At 36.7% G+C, this 23539-nt stretch overlaps 1 protein-coding gene across 3 annotated transcripts in view; it reads left to right on the forward strand.

Annotated features, from left to right (window-relative positions):
* The window catches only part of FBXL20 (F-box and leucine rich repeat protein 20), a 149806-nt gene that overhangs the window by 119159 nt on the left and 7108 nt on the right, over positions 1-23539 (forward strand). For all 3 annotated transcript variants that reach the window (XM_077164543.1, XM_077164542.1, XM_077164544.1), the window contains exons 7-14: positions 1501-1596; positions 3393-3519; positions 4753-4827; positions 14771-14901; positions 16826-16886; positions 17594-17638; positions 21253-21309; positions 22294-22506. In XM_077164543.1, coding sequence (XP_077020658.1) covers positions 1501-1596; positions 3393-3519; positions 4753-4827; positions 14771-14901; positions 16826-16886; positions 17594-17638; positions 21253-21309; positions 22294-22506 — 805 coding nt within the window. The remainder of the gene's footprint in view (positions 1-1500; positions 1597-3392; positions 3520-4752; positions 4828-14770; positions 14902-16825; positions 16887-17593; positions 17639-21252; positions 21310-22293; positions 22507-23539) is intronic.

Raw genomic sequence — 23539 nt, forward strand, 5'->3', positions numbered from 1 at the left:
TTGTGAAATGAGATGGAAATATTGAATGAAGAATATTGTAAGAATTATTTTGAAATGAGATTAAACTCAATAGATTAGTACTTGCATATATATAAGCAACAAAGTTTGTTACTGATAAATCTAATATGTTGGCCAAGTGCTAATTTATTATTCAGTTCTAAAAACAAAGACTTGGATCAATCAGATAATAACTGAATATAAACTGAAACATTTAGAACATAGAATTATGTTTCTTGACTATTTTCTTAGCGTTATAATATATATGTGTGGCAAGGAAGAAAGCAAATAGATAAACACAACTTTAGAGGTAGGACAGACAAAAAGAGTGACTAAAGAGACAAGGGTGATTAAATGCAATGCATGATCCTGGACTGAATCTAATTATGGAAGAGAAAATGTCTCAAAAAGTCATTATTGGGACAATCGGGAAAAAATGGAATGTAAACTGTATGCTTTGTATCAATATTAAATTTCTTGAATTTAGTAAATATATTTAAGGCAGTTACATAAGTGTAACTTATTTCCTTGTTCTTAGGAAATATATGTGGAAGTTTTAAGTGTTAAAGAAGCACAGTATATGCAACCTACTAAAATGTTTAGAAGATAAATGGGAGGGAAGGGAGAGAGGGAAAGAACAAACAATTGCGACAAAGTGATAAAGGTTGGTATATTTGGGTATCTGGATAAGGGCGTACGTTGGAGTCAAGAGTTGGCAAAGGTATGGAGAAACGAGCCCTAATTCATTGCTGGTGGGAATATTAAGTATTATAGCCATTCTGGAAAAGTTTGGCTGTTTCTTTAAAAAGTTAAACATAAACTTGCTTATAGGAGCTAACAGTTCTCCTCCTAGTAATCTACCTGAAAGAAATTAAAACATGTATCTACACAAATACCTGAGAGTTATTTCAACCAAATATAATGAATGGATCTTGTTGAGATCCTAATTTGAACAAACCAGTTGGGCAAAGGCATTTATGAAATGGTTGGGGAAAGCAGAACACAGACTGGGTTTCATGTGACAGTAAGGAATTATTGTTAATTTTGTTGGTTGTAATTATGGTATGGTTAATTGTAATTATTACTGCCATGTAAAAGGTTATCTTTAATAAAAATTTAAGTAAATGAGCAGGTCTTCATGGTTGACCACAGGCTAGCAGGTAGTAGCTAGCTTTCTGGATTTGTAAAATTCATGTAGACCTCTTAAAGCGCACATAGGTAGTGTGCTGTTAATAGCTATTAATATTTCCAAATACGAAATAAACACCACCTTCCCCTTATGTAAATTCTCATACACAGTATAGCCTGTCTTCTCCTTTGTGATTGGAACCTACCTTTTCCTAAACATGAAAGGTCCCAGGATTTACAGCTGCTTTTATTGGGGGTATGAACATTTTAGAATTCTTATATAAATGTACATATTTAATGAGAGTGTTTTATAGTATTTTAGGTATGTGTTCTTATTTTATTTATTCATTATGTTCTCCTTCTTCCATTTTTCAGTACATGTACTAGCCTTAGCAAGTTCTGTTCCAAACTCAGGCACCTTGACTTGGCTTCCTGCACATCAATAACAAATATGTCTCTAAAAGCTCTGAGGTAAATTTCTTATAATAAGCATGTTCAATCGTTAGAACAAATACATTTTTTAAAGTAACTGAAATGAAGTTGGAATTGAAGGTAACTATGTTTTATGGCTATATGCTATAGTTTAGAATACTTATTTTGTCTTACCACTTACCCCAAGTACAGGACATATTAGGGTGAAGCGACTAGCGGTAACTAGGAGTAGTTACACATGAATGAGTAGATTTTTCCGAAGGCTTGTTTTTACCCCCAAAAATGACACATTACCATTATAACGAAGTTATTAAAAATAGGATTCTGGAGTCGAGTTATCAGCCAGGTGCCTTGAACAAATATAACCCTTCTGAGCTTTCCCTCATCATCTCATAAGGTTGTCATTAGGTTTAAACAGCATATTAGGCTGAGCCATATAAAGTTGCCAATTTCAGCAGTCTTTGTCTCACAAAATAGCAGCTTTGTGTGTTTCAAATTAATAAATACTAAGTGCTTAACATAGTACCTGGCATATAGTAAGCACTCAACAAATGTTTAATTATATTAATGTTAATGTGTTTTTTACTTTACATTATAGAAAATGTCTTAAAAAGAGAGTAACATGCTCATTCAAGGATAAGTATAGATTTAGTTAAGCAGTAATCTAAAAACGTGGCTACTTCTAGATCTCCCTTATGATATTGAGCTATGTGTGTCTTAAGGCTAATAAATATAATCATACAACAACATTATGGCTTATAAATATTTTCACATAAGTTGTCTCATTTACATAAAAGCCTTGGGTAAATAGAACAGGCATTATATAGATTTTAAAAAACTAGATTAAATTTTCTAGTGCCAGATACTGTGCAACCATGGGCTGTAACTGAATGAAATATTGTTACTGCCCTTAAGTTGCTCAGACTCTAGTAGGAAAAAAAAAAATCACTAAACGTTGTCATATTTCACTGTGTGATAAATGCTGTGATTGGAGTGAATACATTGATTTTCGGAGAATATAGAAAGAATATTTTGGCTAACAGTGGACTAAGGGAGGTCTGGACAGTCTTCTTAAAATGATTTGTCTGACGTCATACCACTAATGTTGAAGAATAAACTTAACCCAGGTCTCCTTGCTTTATTTTCTGGATCTTTTCTTTAAGCAGGAATATTTAAAACAATTAAGTATTTTCCAAAGAATGTCATAGATAGCTTGGGATTCTTCCTTAGTCCATGTGTGAATCTATATTGTTAAGACTAAAAGGAAACAAAAATGAAGCTAGAATTTGATAGAAGGCAGAGATTGAACATAAGATCTCCAAATTTACTCCTAAAGTAGCATAAGGAAATATATATATCTTTTGCACTTTTTTTAGTAAAAGTTGAAAAGTCCTTGTAACTTTGATAAGTAATAAAATTAATTAATAAGTCATCTGGATTTCATTATCTTTAACTATTTATTAATTAACTCTCTGACATTGAACAAGTTGCTTAATTTCTGTTTCCTATCTAAAGACCTTTAAGATATGTGATTAGTATAAAACTCCATAAAAATCTAGTATATCTGAAAACAGTATTGTGTTGTGTGCTTGTGGGTTAAACTGGATCTGAGATGGCCCCACTAGTGATATAGTCCTATATGAACACCACAAACTGATGAGTCCACTTTTCTTTTGCTATGGGATTACATGTATTCTAAATTTACGTTAAGTTTATTTTTGTGGGAGAGAATGGGATTGTATCCATTCCCTGACCCAGTAGCCAATAAAATGAGACTTTGCTGCCTTTGGAATTGGATTTAGTCATATGTTTGTCTCATTTTGTTTTACCTTAAGTGAGGGATGTCCACTGTTGGAGCAACTGAACATTTCCTGGTGTGACCAAGTAACCAAGGATGGTATCCAAGCACTAGTGAGAGGCTGTGGGGCTCTCAAAGCCTTATTTTTAAAAGGCTGCACGCAGGTAATACTCCATGTAGTGCTTCTGAAAGTCGGAGGAACCATTCATGGTAGGCAGCCACAAGGTGTTGACTTACGGGAAATGTTAGTTGTTGTGTTTTATTGACCAAAGACACATACCTGATGAAAATTGAAATGTTCTCCTTAGAGTAAAATTATCTGACTAAAGACAAACATCTCCTTGCAGAATTGACTTTTTTGTGGGGAGGCAAAAGGGAGAGAGAGGATCATACTCAGGATGCACCGTAGGCAAGAAGGGTTTCATGCAGTTAATCACATTTTCACTGCCTGAGATTTTGAGCTGGTATTTATAGGCAAGGAAGGCAGTCTTGCAATTTTCACTAACTGCTTAACCACCAGGAATTTTTCTTACACATGCCAAGTACACAGCTACCTACATTTTATAGTGTTGATGCTTATTTCCTGCCAGTCATGTTACAAATCCAACAATGTTTGTCATTTAAAAGCTTATCATCTCAGTGTTTTGCAATGAAAAAGAGCATCTGGAAGGGAATATCAAGGATGGATTTAGAAGTAACTGACAAAATAGGGCTAGATTTTTATTGTTTTATTTTATTTATGGTTACTAGAACCATACCTTGTATTGCTTTAAAAATACCCTCATTCTTTTATCAAATAGTGGAGGGAGGGGTTCCACTATTTGAAGCAGAGCTTCACAAGTATGACTGATTTAAAACAACAGCTTGAGCCTCTGATTATTTATGGAATCCTGAAAAATATTGATTGAAATGAATCATTATGATCAATTGCTTGCCATATGTTCCCAGCACTGTAAGCATGGCACTGATCTTCCAGCACAGATAAACACTGTGGATTCCTTTCTCAGCTCCTTCTCCTCAAACTTTATTTTTAAAAATCTTTATAGGGAGTTTAGATATAAATTATTTTAAATCCAATAATTCCTCAGCAAAATGCTTGAGGCATATTTAGTTTGTCAAAAGCGAAATTTATAAACACTAGGCAGTATTTATTTTATCCTTTCTTTCCTTGATTTGGTGGTAATATGAATTTGATATGGTCAGAACTGATAAAGATACTGTTAACAATATTATGAATTATACCATTTGTGATCATAGTTCGTTGTTTCTGGCTCATTGTTTTGTTGAAACTTTTCTGGCTTTATTTAGAATGTATTGGTGAATGTGTTAATTCTTAAACGTTTCTTCTCTGAAATCATGTCAGTAATTATTTTCTCCTTCTTTTTTAATCTTTTTAGCTGGAAGATGAAGCTCTCAAGTACATAGGTGCCCATTGTCCTGAACTGGTGACTTTGAACTTGCAGACTTGCTTAGTAAGCGCCCCTTCCCATGACTCTTCTGTGTTAGGAATTCATTTCTGTAGTATTATTGCAAGAGTTTCCATCATCAAGGCCAGTGGTTTTTCCACTTCTTAAACCCTGGGAACACAGTGGATACACAGATAACTCTTTACATACTTAACAGTACTCACTCTCAGAGGCTTTGACATAGATAAGATAAAGGATGGATTGTGCAGAATTCTAGGTGTGCTAAAACTCCACCCCTTTCTTTTCTACTTAAGATAACTGTGAACTTTTTAAAAGTAAATCGTTCACACACTTAAGTATATAAGATATTTTTGGTAACAATTCCAAAAACCACTTTATAACCAGTTAAGATATGCCTGTGCACAGCTCTGTTGGGAACCACTGATCTAAACAAATGACAAGTAAAATGTATCCTTTAAATTATTTTCAAGCAGTATTTCTAGTTGGCATTTGTCTTGTTCAAACTATGAACTTGTCTGCCTCCCAACCCCTGAATTTCACTCAGATAACTGCCTGAAATTCTCAGAAGCCTAAAACAATTGACAGTATATATCTTGAGCTTTTCTCTCCTGCCTTGAAAATTACACCTGGCTATTCTCTTTGAGTGAAAGTCTCTTGTACCAGTAAAAAAAAGTTGATGAGGGTTTTCATTCTTTTGCTAAGTTTTCTGCTTATTTTACCTTCCCCTTCTTGTTTGATCACTTGGAACTTGAGAGCATAGTGGTGGTTTAGTTTAAGGGCCACATTTTATGAAGTTCTGGTCTTTGAGGGATGAGAATGATGATCTGATTAAGAGGCATAAGGAGATGGAGTTAAATTGAGGACATCACCAGATGTTGCTGATATAAGAATTTGCCTAATTTCATTTATGGGCAATTATGGATAATGTTTGCCCCTAGAGAGCAAACACAACTGTATGTGAACATGAAGCCATCATCTTACAATGCTAAAACAAAACAAAACACAAAACCATAATTCTTGGGCATATTCAGATGATAAAAATAGTCTTTATTTTATACATATACACATACACACAAACACACCATATGCTGTTGATCCTCATTATACAAGATTCCTATTTGTGAATTTGTCTACTTGCTAAAATATATTTGTAACCCCATAATCAATACTAGCAACACTTTTGAGGTCATGTGCAGACATATAGATTGGGGAAATCTCACACATTCCTAGGTGAGTTAGACATGACAATGCTCTGCCTCTTGTTTCAGCACTCAAAACGAGTGTTCTTTTCGCAGTATATTTAATACCACATTTTTCACATTTTTGGGCCCTTTTTTTTTTTTTTGGTGATTTCACTGTTTAAAATGGCTCCCAAGCTTGGAGTTGAAGTGCTGCCTAGTGTTCCTAAGCACAAGGAAGTTATGATGTGCTTTACAGCGAAAAATACATTTATAAAGCTTCCTTCAGACATGAGCTGTAGCGCTGTCAGCTATGAGTTCAATATTCATGAATTAACAATATATATTAAATAAGGTATCTTTAAGCAGAAAGACCTAACAACTAAAACAAGGTTATGTGGTGATCACTTAAACAAAAATATTGTGACCAGCGTCCAGAGGAGGGGGCCAAGATGGCGGCTTAGTAAGGTACGCGCGTCTTAGTTCCTCCTCCAGAGCAACTACTAGGTGACCAGAAACAGTGCAGAAGAGCTCCCGGGGCCACGGCAGGGACTGGACACACAGTGTACCCCAGTCTGGACTGGCTGGACCGTCTGAGAGACTCCTCTGCGGTGAGCTCCCCAAGCGGCGCGCGCTTCCCCGGGCCGCGGCGGCTGGCGGCCGGCACCCCTCCCTCCCTCCTTCCTGGACTGGCTGAGATTCTCGGAGAGGCAAGTTTCCCAAGCCACGGCAGCCGGCGCCCCTCTTTCGCCGGCGGCTTCCCGGACTGGCTACGAGTCTCGGATCAGCGGGCTCCCCAAGCCGTGGCGGCCAGCGACCGGCACACCTCCCCCACGGGCGGCTTCCCGGTCCAACGGCGGGTCTCGGATGGGTGAGTTCCCCAGGCCGCGGCGGCCGGTGACCGGCGCCCCTCCCCCACTGACGGCTGCCCGGAGTGGCAGGGACTGGGTCCAACCAAACACCAATAGTGGCATTAATAAAGGAGCCACAACAACTTTTGCTGGTGGGACCCGCAGACAGACAAGCGCCACATACTGGGCAGGATGAAAAAAACAGAGCCCAGAGACTTCACAGGAAAATCTTTCAACCTGCTGGGTCTCACACTCAGGGAAATCTGATTAAATGTCCAGGCGCCAGCAAAAAATAACAAATCACACCAGGAAAATTGAAGATATGGCCCAGTCAAAGGAACAAACCAATAGTTCAAATGAGATACAGGAGCTGAGACAACTAATTCTGAATATACAAACAGAAATGGAAAACCTCTTCAAAAACCAAATCAATAAATTGAGGGAGGACATGAAGAAGGCAAGGGATGAACAAAAAGAAGAAATGGAAAGTCTGAAAAAAACAAATAACAGAACTTATGGGAATGAAAGATACAGTAGAAGAGATGAAAAAAACAATGGAAACTTACAATGGTAGATTTCAAGAGACAGAGGTTAGAATTAGTGAACTGGAGGATGGAACATCTGAATTCCAAAAAGAAACAGAAGCTATAGGAAAAAGAATGGGAAAATTTGAGCAGGGGCTCAGGGAATTGAATGATAATATGAAGTGCACAAATATACGTGTTGTGGTTGTCCCAGAAGGAGAAGAGAAGGGAAAAGGAAGAGAAAAACTAATGGAAGAAATTATCACTGAAAATTTCCCAACTCTTATGAAAGACCTAAAATTACAGATCCAAGAAGTGCAGCGCACCCCAAAGAGATTAGACCCAAATAAGCGTTCTCCAAGACACTTACTAGTTAGAATGTCAGAGGTCAAAGAGAAAGAGAGGATCTTGAAAGCAGCGAGAGAGAAGCAATCCATCACATACAAGGGAAACCCAATAAGACTATGTGTAGATTTCTCAGCAGAAACCATGGAAGCTAGAAGACAGTGGGATGATATATTTAAATTACTAAAAGAGAAAAACTGCCAACCAAGACTCCTATATCCAGCAAAATTGTCCTTCAAAAATGAGGGAGAAATTAAAACATTCTCAGACAAAAAGTCACTGAGAGAATTTGTGACCAAGAGACCAGCTCTGCAAGAAATACTAAAGGGAGCACTAGAGTCAGATACGAAAAGACAGAAGAGAGAGGTATGGAGAAGAGTGTAGAAAGAAGGAAAGTCAGATATGATATATATAACACAAAAGCCAAAATGGTAGAGGAAAATATTATCCAAACAGTAATAACACTAAATGTTAATGGACTGAATTCCCCAATCAAAAGACATAGACTGGCAGAATGGATTAAAAAACAGGATCCTTCTATATGCTGTCTACAGGAAACACATCTTAGACCCAAAGATAAACATAGGTTGAAAGTGAAAGTTTTGGAAAAGATATTTCATGCAAATAACAACCAGAAAAGAGCAGGAGTAGCTATACTAATATCCAACAAATTAGACTTCAAATGTAAAACAGTTAAAAGAGACAAGGATACTATCTACTAATAAAAGGAACGATTAAATAAGAAAACATATAACAATCATAAATATTTACACACCGAATCAGAATGCCCCAAAATACGTGAGGAATACATTACAAATGCTGAAAAGGGAAATAGACTCATCTACCATAATAGTTGGAGACTTCAATTCCCCACTCTCATCAATGGACAGAACATCTAGACAGAGGATCAATAAAGAAACAGAGAATTTGAATATTACAATAAATGAGCTAGACTTAACAGACATTTATAGGACATTACACCCCACAACAGCAGGATACACCTTTTTTTCAAGTGCTCATGGATCATTCTCAAAGATAGACCATATGCTGGGTCACAAAGCAAGTCTCAACAAATTTAAAAAGGTTGAAATCATACACAACACTTTCTCAGACCATAGAGGAATGAAGTTGGAAATCAATAATAGGCAGAGTGCCAGAAAATTCACAAATACGTGGAGGCTCAACAACACACTCTTAAACAACGAGTGGGTCAAAGAAGAAATTGCAAGAGAAATTAGTAAATACCTCGAGGCAAATGAAAATGAAAACACAACATATCAAAACCTATGGGATGCAGCAAAGGCAGTGCTAAGAGGGAAATTTATTGCCCTAAATGCCTATATCAAAAAAGAAGAAAGGGCAAAAATGCAGGAATTAACTGTCCACTTGGAAGAACTGGAGAAAGAACAGCAAACTAACCCCAAAGCAAGCAAAAGGAAAGAAATAACAAAGTTAAAGCAGAAATAAATGAAATTGAGAACATGAAAACAATAGAGAAAATCAATAAGATGAGAAGTTGGTTCTATGAGAAAATCAACAAGATTGATGGGCCCTTAGCAAGATTGACAAAAAGAAGAGAGAGGACGCAAATAAATAGGATCAGAAATGGAAGAGGAGACATAACCACTGACCTCACAGAAATAAAGGAGGTAATAACAGGATACTATGAACAACTTTATGCTAATAAATACAATGTAGATGAAATGGACAAGTTCCTAGAAAGGCATGAACAACCAACTTTGACTCAAGAAGAAATAGATGACCTCAACAAACCAATCACAAGTAAAGAAATTGAATCAGTCATTCAAAAGCTTCCCAAAAAGAAAAGTCCAGGACCAGACGGCTTCACATGTGAATTCTGCCAAACATTTCAGAAAGAATTAGTACCAACCCTGCTCAAACTCTTCAAAAAAATTGAACTGGAGGTAAAGCTACCTAATTCATTCTATGAAGCCAACATCACCCTCATACCAAAACCAGGCAAAGATATTACAAAAAAAGAAAACTACAGACCAATCTCTCTAATGAATATAGATGCAAAAATCCTCAACAAAATTCTAGCAAATCGAATCCAGCAACACACTTAAAGAATTATACATCATGACCAAGTAGGATTCATCCCAGGTATGCAAGGATGGTTCAACATAAGAAAATCAATTAATGTAATACACTATATCAAGCAATCAAAGCAGAAAAATCACATGATCATCTCAATTGATGCAGAGAAGGCATTTGACAAAATTCAACATCCTTTCCTGTTGAAAACACTTCAAAGGATAGGAATACAAGGGAACCTCCTTAAAATGATAGAGGGAATATATGAAAACCCCACAGCTAATATTGTCCTCAATGGGGAAAAACTGAAAACTTTCCCCTTAAGATCAGGAACAAGACAAGGATGTCCATTATCACACTGTTATTCAACATCGTGTTGAAGGTTCTAGCCAGAGCAATTAGACAAGAAAAAGAAATACAAGGCATCAAAATTGGAAAGGAAGAAGTAAAACTATCACTGTTTGCAGATGATATGATACTATATGTCGAAAACCCTGAAAAATCCACAGCAAAACTACTAAAGCTAATAAATGAGTACAGCAAAGTAGCAGGTTACAAGATCAACATTCAAAAACTGTAGTGTTTCTATACACTAGCAGTGAACAAGCTGAGGGGGAAATCAAGAAACGAATCCCATTTACAATTGCAACTAAAAGAATAAAATACTTAGGATTAAATTCAACTAAAGAGACAAAAGACCTATACAAAGAAAACTACAAAAAACTGTTAAAAGAAATCACAGAAGACCTAAATAGATGGAAGGGCATACCGTGTTCATGGATTGGAAGACTAAATATAGTTAAGATGTGAATTCTACCTAAATTGATTTACAGATTCAACGCAATACCAATCAAAATCCCAACAACTTATTTTTCAGAAATAGAAAAACCAATAAGCAAATTTATCTACAAGGGCATGGTGCCCCGAATTGCTAAAAGTATCTTGAGGAAAAAAAACGAAGCTGGAGGTCTCATGCTGCCAGACTTTAAGGCATATTATGAAGCCACAGTGGTCAAAACAGCATGATACTGGCATAAAGGTAGATATATCGACCAATGGAATCGAATAGAGTGCTCAGATATAGACCCTCTCATCTATGGACATTTGATCTTTGATAAGGCAGTCAAGCCAACTCACCTGGGACAGAATAGTCTCTTCAATAAATGGTGCCTAGAGAACTGGATATCCATATGCAAAAGAATGAAAGAGGACCCGTATCTCACACCCTATACAAAAGTTAACTCAAAATGGATCAAAGATCTAAACATTAGGTCTAAGACCATAAAACAGTTAGAGGAAAATGTAGGGAGATATCTTATGAATCTTACAATTGGAGGCGGTTTTATGGACCTTAAACCAAAAGCAAGAGCACTGAAGAAAGAAATAAATAAATGGGAGCTCCTCAAAATTAAACACTTTTGTGCATCAAAGAACTTCATCAAGAAAGTAGAAAGACAGCCTACACAATGGAAGACAATATTTGGAAACGACATATCAGACAAAGGTCTAGTATCCAGAATTTATAAAGAGATTGTTCAACTCAACAACAAAAAGACAGCCAATCCAATTACAAAATGGGAAAAAGACTTGAACAGACACCTCTCAGAAGAGGAAATACAAATGGCCAAAAGGCACATGAAGAGATGCTCAATGTCCCTGGCCATTAGAGAAATGCAAATCAAAACCACAATGAGATATCATCTCACACCCACCAGAATGGCCATTATCAACAAAACAGAAAATGACAAGTGCTGGAGAGGATGTGGAGAAAGAGGCACACTTATCCACTGTTGGTGGGAATGTCAAATGGTGCAACCACTGTGGAAGGCAGTTTGGCAGTTCCTCAAAAAGCTGAATATAGAATTGCCATACGACCCAGCAGTACCATTGCTAGGTATCTACTCAGAGGACTTAAGGGCAAAGACGCGAACGGACATTTGCACACCAATGTTTATAGCAGCATTATTTACAATTGCAAAGAGATGGAAACAACCAAAATGTCCATCAACAGACAAGTGGCTAAACAAACTGTGGTATATACATACGATGGAATATTATGCAGCTTTAAGACAGAATAAACTTATGAAGCATGTAATAACATGGATGGACCTAGAGAACATTATGCTGAGTGAGACTAGCCAAAAACTAAAGGACAAATACCGTATGGTCCCACTGATGTGAACCGACATTAGAGAATAAACTTGGAATATGTCGTTGGTAACAGACCATCAGGAGATAGAAATAGGGTAAGATAATGGGTAATTGGAGCTGAAGGGATACAGACTGTGCAACAAGACTGGATACAAAAACTCAGAAATGGACAGCACAATACAACCTAATTGTAATGTAATTATGTTAAAACACTGAATGAAGCTGCATCTGAGGTATAGTTTTTTTTTTAATTTTTTTTATTTTTTTTTTATTTTTTTCTCTATTATCGTTTTATTTCTTTTTCTGTTGTCTTTCTATTTCTTTTTCTAAATCGATGCAAATGTACTAAGAAACGATGAATATGCATCTATGTGATGATATTAAGAATTACTGATTGTATATGTAGAATGGAATGATTTCTAAATGTTGTGTTAGTTAATTTTTTCAATTAATTAAAAAATATATATATATAGTGTGACCAGAAGCTCACAGGGACCTAACCCTGTATTTTCCTTAGGAACAGTTCAGTCTTCACTAATTGTCAGCATCGGCTTTATAGAACACAACTACCACGAATAATGAGAATCAACTACCTGTGTGTGTGTGTGTGTGTGTGTGTGTGTGTTGTGTATTACACATGCGCATAAATATATACATGCCACTTGCAGGTTTCATTTGGTTTCCTTTACCTTTTTGGAAGGTAGAAATCATACTTAGTATGTTATTGTTTATCTTCCCCAAAGCACATGTTATTCTTTCCCTACAATATGATGAAATGATTTTCAATGAGACTTCATGTTCCTACCCAAACTACTGAAATGACATAAGCACATTCTTGATTCATTCTGTTTTTCTTGACTAATTTTAGCATTTAAATTCACATATTGGCAATGTCTTTCTTCATCTTTCTTCCTCAGTAATCCCTTATAGACTTTAAAATATAAGAAGGAAAAGGCAGCACAGCCCAACAGTGTTTTTCTTATTTCATATGGCACAAGTTCCACTGGCCTGCTAAAATGTCTGCTTATCGATTACTCCTCTTCCCTTTACATCCCAGCTTTCCTTGCTTAGTAATCGTGATACATTGCAGCATGTGTCAGTTTTTCAAGTACGTTATGTGTGTGTATACCTCATTATTTTATCCTCACAACAAATGTTTTATCTGCCTTAGCATCCATTTCATCTATATTTTGTTTCAGTTGTACAATATTGAAAACATGCTGATTTAAACAGTCAGTGCTAAAAGCTTTGGCTTTTTTTTGGTTTTGGGGTTTTTTTTTTTTTCAGTTCTCTTAAAAATTAGTGGATCTGGCAGGACAAATTAAAGTGCTGAATATATCCAACATGTTAAGATGTGTATATGTCACATAATGATATATCCTCATTTTTTCGCTTTTAAATAATTTTAAACTCATGCAAAATTACATTTGAGTTACACAGCTAACATCCTGCTCAGTGGTGAAAGCTGAAACCTTTCACTTTAATATCAGCATAAATCAAGGATGCCTGTTCTCACCATTGCTATCCAACATTGTCCTGGAAGTGCTAGCTAAAGCAATTAGGCAGGAAAAAAAAAATAAAAGGCATCCAACTTGGAAGGGAAGAAGTAAAATTATCCCTATTTGCAGTTAACATGATGCTAAATAAAGAAAATCCAGAAAACTCTATAAGAAAGCAGTTAAAGCTAATAAATGAATTCAGCAAAATAATGGAATACAAGATCAATACACAAAAATCAGTGGTGTTTCTAGACACTAGCAGTGAACAATCCGAAAAAGAAAATAAGTCCATTTATAATAGCAATTAAAAGAATAAAATATCTAAGAATAAATTTAACCAAGGATGTAAAGGACTTGTGAAAGAAAACTATAAATCATTACTGGAGGATGTTAAAGAGAATGTAAATAAATGGAAAGATATTCCATACTCACTTAATATCATTAAGATATCAGTGCTACCCAGAGTGATTTACAGAGTTAACACAATTTTAATCAAAATTTCAGTAGCCACCTGATACTTGCCACTACATGGATAAACCTTGAAGACATCATGTTGAGTGAAATAAATCAGACACAAAAGGACAGATATTGTGTAATTTCACCTATATGAAATAGTTAGAATCTGGAAATCTATTGAAGCAGAATGTAGGGTATAGATTACCAGAGTTGGGGAGGAAGAAATATGGGGAGTTAATGCATAACGTGTGCAGGGTTTCTGTTTGGGGTGATGAGAAGGATGGTATTGACAGTAGCACAACGCTGTAGGGGTGATTAATCCCACCGCATGGTATGCTTGGGGAGTGCTTGAGATAGTAGAGTTCATGTTGTGTATTTGTTTCTATGATTAAAAAAAAGAGAGAGCAACTAAAGAGATCATGATGATTAACTGCAACGCATGATCCTGAACATGGAAGCTTTAAGTGCGGAGTGGATGATGTGGCTGCTGTAAGATTGCAACTGCCACCCACAATTTGTTTCTTTTTTCCCACTAATTTATCAGTATCAATTTTCACTTGTAAATATGTTATACTATTAAGATACTGCTGTCTTATCTTTTTTTCTAGATAAGGTTTCTGCTTTAAAGGGGGAAAAAAACAGTTTTAAAATCAATTAATGGGCCTGTACCGTGATGTGTCATATGTCATAGCCAATCCTATTTAAGTTAAAAGAATCCCATTATAGCTTCTTCCCTGTATACCACAAATTAGCACAGATTCTCTTACAAACTAAATTAAAAGACCTGGAAGGAAGAAGTAAGTTGTATTCATGTTCTTTTAGGTTTGCTGCCTGACTAATATTAAAGCTGCCCTGATTTCTTTTTGGTGTTTATTTTCATAGATACAACATTTTTTTCTTCTGCTAAGTTTTTTGCTCTTATTTTTTAGCAAATCACAGATGAGGGTCTCATTACTATATGCAGAGGGTGCCATAAGTTACAGTCCCTCTGTGCCTCCGGCTGCTCCAACATAACAGATGCCATCCTGAACGCTCTAGGTCAGAACTGTCCACGGCTTAGGTAAGCATTTCTTGTTTAACTCAAAAAATCAGGGGAAAGGAACAGAAACCGCCTTCGCCCATATTTATTTCTTAGAACCTTGACATTTTAAAGTAGATACTACAAAACCACTACCTTTTTAGATGCCCACCTACTTGCTGTGTTCCTCATTTGATTACATGTAATTGGAAGGGGTAACAGACACTAAATTCTACTTCTTGCTATCCATTCTTAAGAAAATCAGCATTTGGTTTCATTACTTAAGAAAGTAAAATCAGTTAATGCTTTCATATAGTTCCTTTCTGTAGGAAGTTTTAAAAGGCCCACTTTGTGGTCATTTATATTCTAGTAATCATGCTAGGTACATAGCAGGGCATATCTAAAAAGAAAATATTACCCTACAGGAGGAGGACCTCTTTTGTGCCACTGGTCATTTTTAGAACATGCTTCTTGTCTCTGAACAGTGGATTGGTATTGAGACCGTACTGATTCTGTAATCCACAGTGTACTATTTTATAATGAGTACAAATGACTAGGGATGATCCCCATATGCCTTTTTAATTTTTAGAACAAAACTTGTGTATTATTTATTATATGTTAGGCATTGCTTTAAGTGTTTTACAAATATTAATTTAATCCTTATAGCATGATATTATCAGTAGTAACATGTCCATATTATAGATTGGAAACTGCATGGAGCCGAGAAAGGTCAAGTAACCTGTTTCCGATCTCACAGCTAGTAATGTGTTTGATCCCAAGCAGTTGGGCTCCACAGTCCATGAAACCACTTGTTTTACATATAATAAGCATTGTAAATGAGTAAAACTTCCTTAAAAAATGCTTGTGATCACCGTGTCCATGGTCCTAAACATAATAGTTAAAAGATTTGCCCACAGTATTAAAATCCATTATATAGGTCATAGACTTGTTGATCAAAATTAATAGAGTACTTCTTAGGAACTAGGGAGGTAACCAGACTCATTCCTCTCTCAAAGTATTATACACTACATTTTTTCATTTTAAGGAGAGGAATCTTCACGTCCATCTTTATGTATAGTTCATTGTATTGTTAAAATGGCAAAAGCTCTCGTGTGGTACCCAAATGTTGTGTTTCATTCAGACTGCTTTCCCATTAGGCATAACATTCATTTCTGATTGATTTTCAGTTGATAATGATTTCTTACAAGTTAGCTCTAAGTTTTTTCAACTGAGTAAGTAATTTGTAAGCACATGTGTAATCTTTGGTACTATGGTGCAGAAGTTACCAGACTTTTCGGGGAAAAGAGCTGCTTTTGATTCCCTAGTCTTGTATTGGTATTTATTTAATGTCTAACTGTTGCTGAACGGGAAAGTGGCTGCCAGTTGAGTTTCCCATTTCACTAGGCCTCCCTAAGGATGTATGGGAGGAAACAAGAAACTTAAGGGTATTTTTTTTATTGTGTGGAATTTTACATTTAGAATAGGCCTGTAATTAAGCAGTCCCTTCATAGCATTTTTTTAAAAGCTATGTAAATATGTTTGAACCTACAGTAAAATAGAGCATGAGAATAACTTACTTGGGCAACAAGATTAACTGAAACAGATATTTATCTCCATTTCCTTTGTTTTCTAGGAACAGGCTGCCCTCTGGGGGTGAGCAGTAGGCCATCACGAAGGCTTTAGATGAATTTCTCATGCATTTTGACATTAACTACAAGTTTCCATAATGTTCTTCCGTGTTCTGTGATTGTATCACCTTGAAATATGGTGGTATTTACAGGACCACCATATAATGACTATGAAAATGAATGGAGAAATCTTTTATACAGGCTTGTTTAGTTGTTGATGTCACTCTGTCTTATGTAGTTCTTAGGGAATAGGAGATTGTTTTCTTAAATTCTTGCTGTTTTAGTAAACCCAGTTTTCAGTGTCCATGGGCTTGACTTCCCCTTTATTTTTTTAACAGAATATTAGAAGTGGCAAGGTGTTCTCAATTAACAGATGTGGGCTTTACAACTCTGGCCAGGGTATGTATTTTCTCTAGGTTTCATAGATTTGCTTATTTCAGAAAAGAGAGCAGCAAGGGAGAGGTGGAATGGCTACAGAATTGGCTATAAGGGATGTGGGAGAGCTGCTTTATGTATGGCTGGTGTTCCTGAGTACTCTCATGCCACAGCTGCAGGTCTGCTGATGCCAGTAATGCATACTGCTCTGGAAATGCAGACATGCATTGGAGAACATGCCACTCCTTCATGAGACTTCATTCTCCACAATTTCCTAAGATGAGAAGTTAAACTAAACAAGGACTTCCTGAAAGGGACAAACAACTTACTCAGTTATTTGGTACATGACTGATAGAAGAGAGTGATGTTTAAAGAAACATAAAAGCCTGGTTTTGAAGGGAAAAGTTGAAAGGAAGTTTCTGTATTCTCCAGAATATTTTAACACTTGGAGTATCACAATTTTTTAAATTATGCTGTCTTTGACCAATGTCATGGAACATGGGAAAGGACATTTGCTTTCAGGCACATTAATGGAATATCAGTTGGGTGGGGGCCAGTACATAGGATAAAAGTGTGCAATTAATGGAATAAGACAGAAAATGACACCAACTCCAAAACTCTCTAAGATTGATTTCATGAGTAGTGAGTACTGCCACCTCATTTTCTAGCATTACATTTTCTCCACATTATAAATGTTTGCATTGCAATGTTTTTATTTTTGTACTTTGTAGAATTGCCATGAGCTTGAAAAGATGGACCTGGAAGAATGTGTTCAGGTAAGATAGTGGATTTTACCCAGAAGTTTAGTGGGATAGAAACCTATATAATGCATGCACATTGGAATGTCCGAGTTCCTGTGCTAGCATAGGACACTAGTGCCTGGTAAACTGCTGAATTTCTTCTCGTCAAGGCACCAGGCTGTAGTGCTCAAGGTGTATGTGTTAAAGAACTGTGAACATATGTCCATATTTGTGCCATCAGTGAGGTGGCTGTTAAAGAAAGATGGCCCAAACGTTCAGACCAGAAAGATGTTAAAATATTTCCTTAGACCTGGAGATTTATGGTGCTAATAACCTTAAAAACCCCATCACATTGATACACAGCACTGCCGTTTTTAAAGCTTTACTGGAACCCTTACATTATTAGCCCCATAGACCTGACTTTGCATGGAACTCGGCCCTTAGAACAGACTGACTGGATACCTGTTCATCAACATTTTCTTTTATTACCAATTTTAAGGCCTTGAGAGTATATTATTGATTAGGGAGAAACTTTTTTTTTCAGGGGAGGGGTCCTCCAAAAGAAGAAGATAGAGCAACAGAAAATGTTTAATAGTAAAAATGAAAAATGAAAGATATAGCTATGACTATACAGGCCACTTTTTGTTTTTTAATTATTTGCTATCCTCACTCTACTTGTTTATTAGCTATTAGTTCTTACTGAACTGAAACTAAAACTTGTTCACATCCATCTCTTGCGCGTGTCTGAGCGTCCTCTGTGTCCTTTCCATTGTTGATTCTTCTGAGTGATATGCATGTTCTCCCCTCCACCCTGTGTTTCTTGATGGCTGTGAACTACAGGGTATAATAAAAAATAAAAATAATCCCAGAATTGAAAAAAATTTTATAAAAAGCACTGATTTACTTTTACTTCTATGAAAGACTGTCCAGCCTGCCTGAAATTTCATAGTTAGCCAAAATTCCAGCTTGGTAACATAACTGCCACCCAAGTTCTCAGTTCTTAGTTGTGGCATGGCTTATAGAATTTAGGACAAATATCTAAAGATGAGAGGATGTTCCTATATTCATTATTTTCATGGAGCAGTATCTCCTGATTGTGTTTCTAAGAAGGTAAAACAAAATCCAGTGCGTAAAAATTAATGAGGACAGCAGTGCAAGGGTAGCTTAGTGGTAAAATTCTTGTCTGACATGCAGGAACCCTGGGTTCGATTCCCAGAGTCTGCACATGCCAAAAAAAAAAAAGTTAGTAAGAAGATACATTTTTGCTCTTTTCAAAAACCAAACAGAACTTTGAATGGGTCTGTTAAAGATGACACTAGAGATGACTAGATGTGTTCAAGCCTAGCCTGGGTGTATTCTTACAGAACAGGCTCAAGTAACCAGTGGATTTTCAACCTTAAGATTCTGTTATTTGATAATTAATTATTCTTTTTATCTAATTTATTTTGTATTATCAAACCAAAACAACATACAAACGTGAACATTCTTTTTTTTAATTAGTCTTTTCTTTTTTAAAAAACAGACAATACAACAGTCTGCTCACTATACACAAAATCATGAACAGTTTTTTGTTAAAGTCTCCAATATTTTGCTTATTTACTGATTCTAAGAATGTAAAGAAAAAAGGTACAGCAGGCTGTGCACATCTCTCTCTGCTCTAACAACACATTTACAGCTGTACATCCAGACCAATTGTATAAGCATCTACAGACTAGACACCTAAAGTACTTCTGTAAAAGTGTAACATGAACATTCTTAACATACAAACATTCCGTATATGGTGTACAATCATTGGCTCACAAAATCATCACATAGTTGTGTATTCACCATGATCACTTTTCTTTTTTTTTTTTTTTAACATGGGCAGGCACCAGGAATTGAACCCGGGTCCTCTGGCATGGCAGGCGAGCATTCTTGCCTGCTGAGCCACCATGGCCCCCCATGATCACTTTTTAGAACATTTGCATCACACCAGAAAAAGAAAAAACTCACACCCCTTACCCCTCCCTCTCATTGACCACTAGTATTTCTGTCTACTCCATAGATTTTAACCTTTGTTCCCCCTATTTTTTTTTCTATACCCCTTATCACTCCCTTTCATTGTTCACTAGTATTTCAATCTACTCAATTTATTTTGACATTTGTTCCCCTATTATTTATTTATTTTTAATCCATATTTTTAACTCATCTGTCACTATCAGAGATAAAAAAGACCATCAGACACAAGGTTTTCACAATTACATAGTCACATTGCAAAAGCTATATCATCATACATTCATCTTCAAGAAACATGGCTACTGGAACACAGCTCTGCAGTTTCAGGCACTTCCCTCAAGCCTGTCTAATACACCTTAAACTAAAAAGGGGTTATTTATAAAATGCATAAGACTAACCTCCAGATAACCTCTCAACTCTGTTTGAAATTTCTCAGCCACTGACACTTTGTTTTGTCTCATTTCTCTCTTCCCCCTTTCAGTAGAGGAGGTTTTCTCAATCCTTTGATGCCAATTCCCAGCTCATTCTAGGATTTTGGTCCCATGTTGCCAGGGAAGTTTACACCCTGGGAGTCATGTCCCACGTAGAGAGGGGGAGGGCAGCGAGTTTACTTGCCGTGTTGGCTGAGAGATAGGCCACATCTGAGCAACAAAGGAGGTTCTCTGGGGGTGACTGTTAGGCCTAATTTTGAGTAGTCTTAGTCTATCCTTTGTGGTTATAAGTTTCATATGAACAAACCCCAAGATTGAGGGCTCATCCAGTTGATTTTGTTGTCCTCACTGTTTGCAAGAATATCAGGAATTCTCCAAATGGGGAAGTTGAATTTTCCTCCCTTTTCACCATTCCCCCAAGGGCACTTTGCCAATACATGAGATTTTATAGATTTGTCTAGAGTGATGCCCCGATAAATCCCAGAGTGATTTGAACAGTGATAACTGATTATTGGAGGGTAGTGGGGGGAATGACAGAGTAGAAATATAGTCAAGAATGAGGTATAGGTAGGGCTCAAACTGAGACTCCATAAAAGTTTCATACATTAAATTTGATTTCCTGGAACCTGTAATTTCCAAACAGTTCCTGGGTCAGATAAATCCAGAAACCCAGAAGCCATTAGCCTCTCCAAGATTACAACTAATTACATCACCCTGTCCTTTAATGTTAACACCCCTTCTCAACATCAAAAAGTCAGAATGGGCATTGCCTAAAGATCCCTATAGATTGGTAGAAGGATCAAAGGAGGAGTTATAACAGAAAATAGAATTTAACAAATGAGTATGACTGCTAAATCACTATGTTGATATTTCTTCTAGCCTCCAGCATTTTGGAGCAGCTAGAAGGAAAAATCTGAAATAGTGGAATGGTCATGGATAAAAAATTTTGAGATCTGTTTTGTAACTACCTGTTGAAGTATACTTTGAAAATTGTTGCTTTTTCTTTCCTTTCTTTGTATATATGTTATATTTCACAATAAGAAATGTTAAAAAAAAAAAAAAAGAAAGAAAGAAAGAAAGAAAGAATGGGGCAGTGCAATGGTGGCTCAGTGGTAGAATTTTCGCCTGTCGTACTGGAGACCCGGGTTCGATTCCCAGAGCCTGTCTATGATTTTATTTAGTTTCAAAAGTGGACCTAAAAATAAACTTTTGTGTTTCTTTCAGATAACCGATAGCACATTAATCCAACTTTCTATACACTGTCCTCGTCTTCAAGTATTGGTGAGTTTGACTTTCAGACTTTTATGTGTTTATTGGATTTAATCAAAGCCCAGTGCTACAGTTAGCTCATACTTTCCTTTTAGTGTCGGGCCACCACTTTAGGAAGGGATATTTCTCCAAATTGCCCACTTAAAGTGGGCCAAATGAACACCTGAGTGAAGGGGGAAACTGAGATAGGAGCTGGAAAAAAGTTAAATGTTTTCTGTACCAATGCTTAGCAACTGAAAACTGACATGGAGTGTATGAGTTTTCCCTCCCACATGTTACACGCTCAAGAGGAGAAAAGTAGGTCTCCTTCTAGCAGAATATCTCCAGGGAATAACAATCCCAGAGTCAAAAAAACTCATGCCAGAAAGAAGAAATAACATAAAGAAAGGGGAGTTCTTGCTACTGCTTCCAGTGACACTGTAGGAACGCATTTTCCTTGGCTCTTTATGTGTTTGGTTGGCATAGTACTATCCAAAATGGAATCAAGTGTTTTGAATGTCACATAGAGGAACCAGGGGTTTAAGGAAAATTGATAAAGTAGGAGTAGAAGAGATGAAGTACAGAGATAACCACACCTATCAGCTTTAAGAATCATCTTCAGTTAATTAATTATTTGGGCATACCCCTGAACCAGGTATTAAATATCAGTATTTAATCCAAATTCCAGAAAATTTTGTGCAGAAAAAGTTTGAGCCAAACTAGTTCCTTTAGAGAAGAAAAGTATTAATTTTTTTTGTAATTTTTGTCTTATTTTCTTTATGAACTGTCTCACAGTCATTACATGAATTCACAACATATTCAGAATCACACGCAAAAGAGTCAGTCACTGCTTGCCAAAAGCAGAACTCCAGCAACTCTAATTTGCTTTATTCTTTCCACTCCATGGATCTAGTGATGGCTCCATATTCATCACAGTCAAACCAGAATGGTTAAGCCTCTGGCTAGAGGAATGCCATAAAATATTTCCACATCTTTCCATCCTCTGTTTGGCTGCAGAGTCTGTCTCACTGTGAGCTGATCACAGATGATGGAATTCGTCACCTGGGGAATGGGGCTTGTGCCCATGATCAGCTGGAGGTGATTGAGCTGGACAACTGCCCACTAATCACAGATGCGTCCCTGGAGCATTTGAAGAGCTGTCACAGCCTTGAGCGGATAGAACTCTATGACTGCCAGCAAATCACACGGGCTGGAATCAAGAGACTCAGGGTAAAGATGACTGCATCATTCTCCAGCTTTGGTGTTCTCAGCACGCTTTCCTTTCTTTCTTTTCTGTTTTTTTAGACTTAGATTCCTGGAATTTTCATCATATTTGGACATATAGGAAGGAGAAAAAAATGGAGAGCAAACTTAAGGGTAGATAATTTTTAGCTATGATTCCAGATGGAAACTTGGTAGAAAAATACACACTCAAGAGAAGAAAAGTAGGTCTCCTCCTAGCAGACTGTCTCCAGTAATGTCCAGGGAATAACAGCTCCAGAGTCAAAAAAGCACATGCCAGAAAGAAAGGAATAGCATAGAGAAAATATTTGGTTAAATGGGATTTTAAAATTTAACTTTTATTTCTCCTTTTCCTGGGGTTCTTATTTTTTAAGACATCACCTGGATCAATTAGATTTTTACCTTTCCTTTTTGCCCCATCCTCCATAATGGGAGCCTCATGCACAACCAAATGACTAGAGACCTGGTTGCCAGCAAAGGCAATTGTAAAAAGGCTGGATGAATCTATATGTTAGATTATTCAGTTTACAGTCATTTACTGGAGCATCTGTTTCACACCTGTGGTGGGAAAGGCACAGTGCTTAGTTAGACCTTTACTACCAACCTCTGAAAAATCCATGTTAGATCCTGTGAGTGCATAAATGAGCATCAGAGCTCATCTTGAGTTCTCAGTTCCTCTCTCTCTTCAGATGTAGAGGACAGAGAGTGTCTCTGCAGTGGGGGAGAGCCATATTTGCAGTCATATTTCTTCACACCTAAAGAAGGAAAGTCCCAGTTCAATCAGAACCTCTTAATATGGCCAACTTATACCATGGTTCCTGGACCTGCCTGCCTGTCAGGAATCTCGTCCATTTCTGAATCCCAAGGAGGCTTTATCTGTTCTTCAAGTCACTTTGTACTTTTCCACTTTGATTTGGCTATTTATGTGCAAGTCATTATTAGCTCTCCAAGAGTGGGATTCCTGTCTTGACCATCTTTGTACTCTTTCTTAACAACTAGCACAGTACCTTGAACAAAGTAG

Source organism: Tamandua tetradactyla, chromosome 6 (genome assembly GCF_023851605.1).
Source record: "Tamandua tetradactyla isolate mTamTet1 chromosome 6, mTamTet1.pri, whole genome shotgun sequence".
NCBI classification, from domain to species: Eukaryota; Metazoa; Chordata; class Mammalia; order Pilosa; family Myrmecophagidae; genus Tamandua; species Tamandua tetradactyla.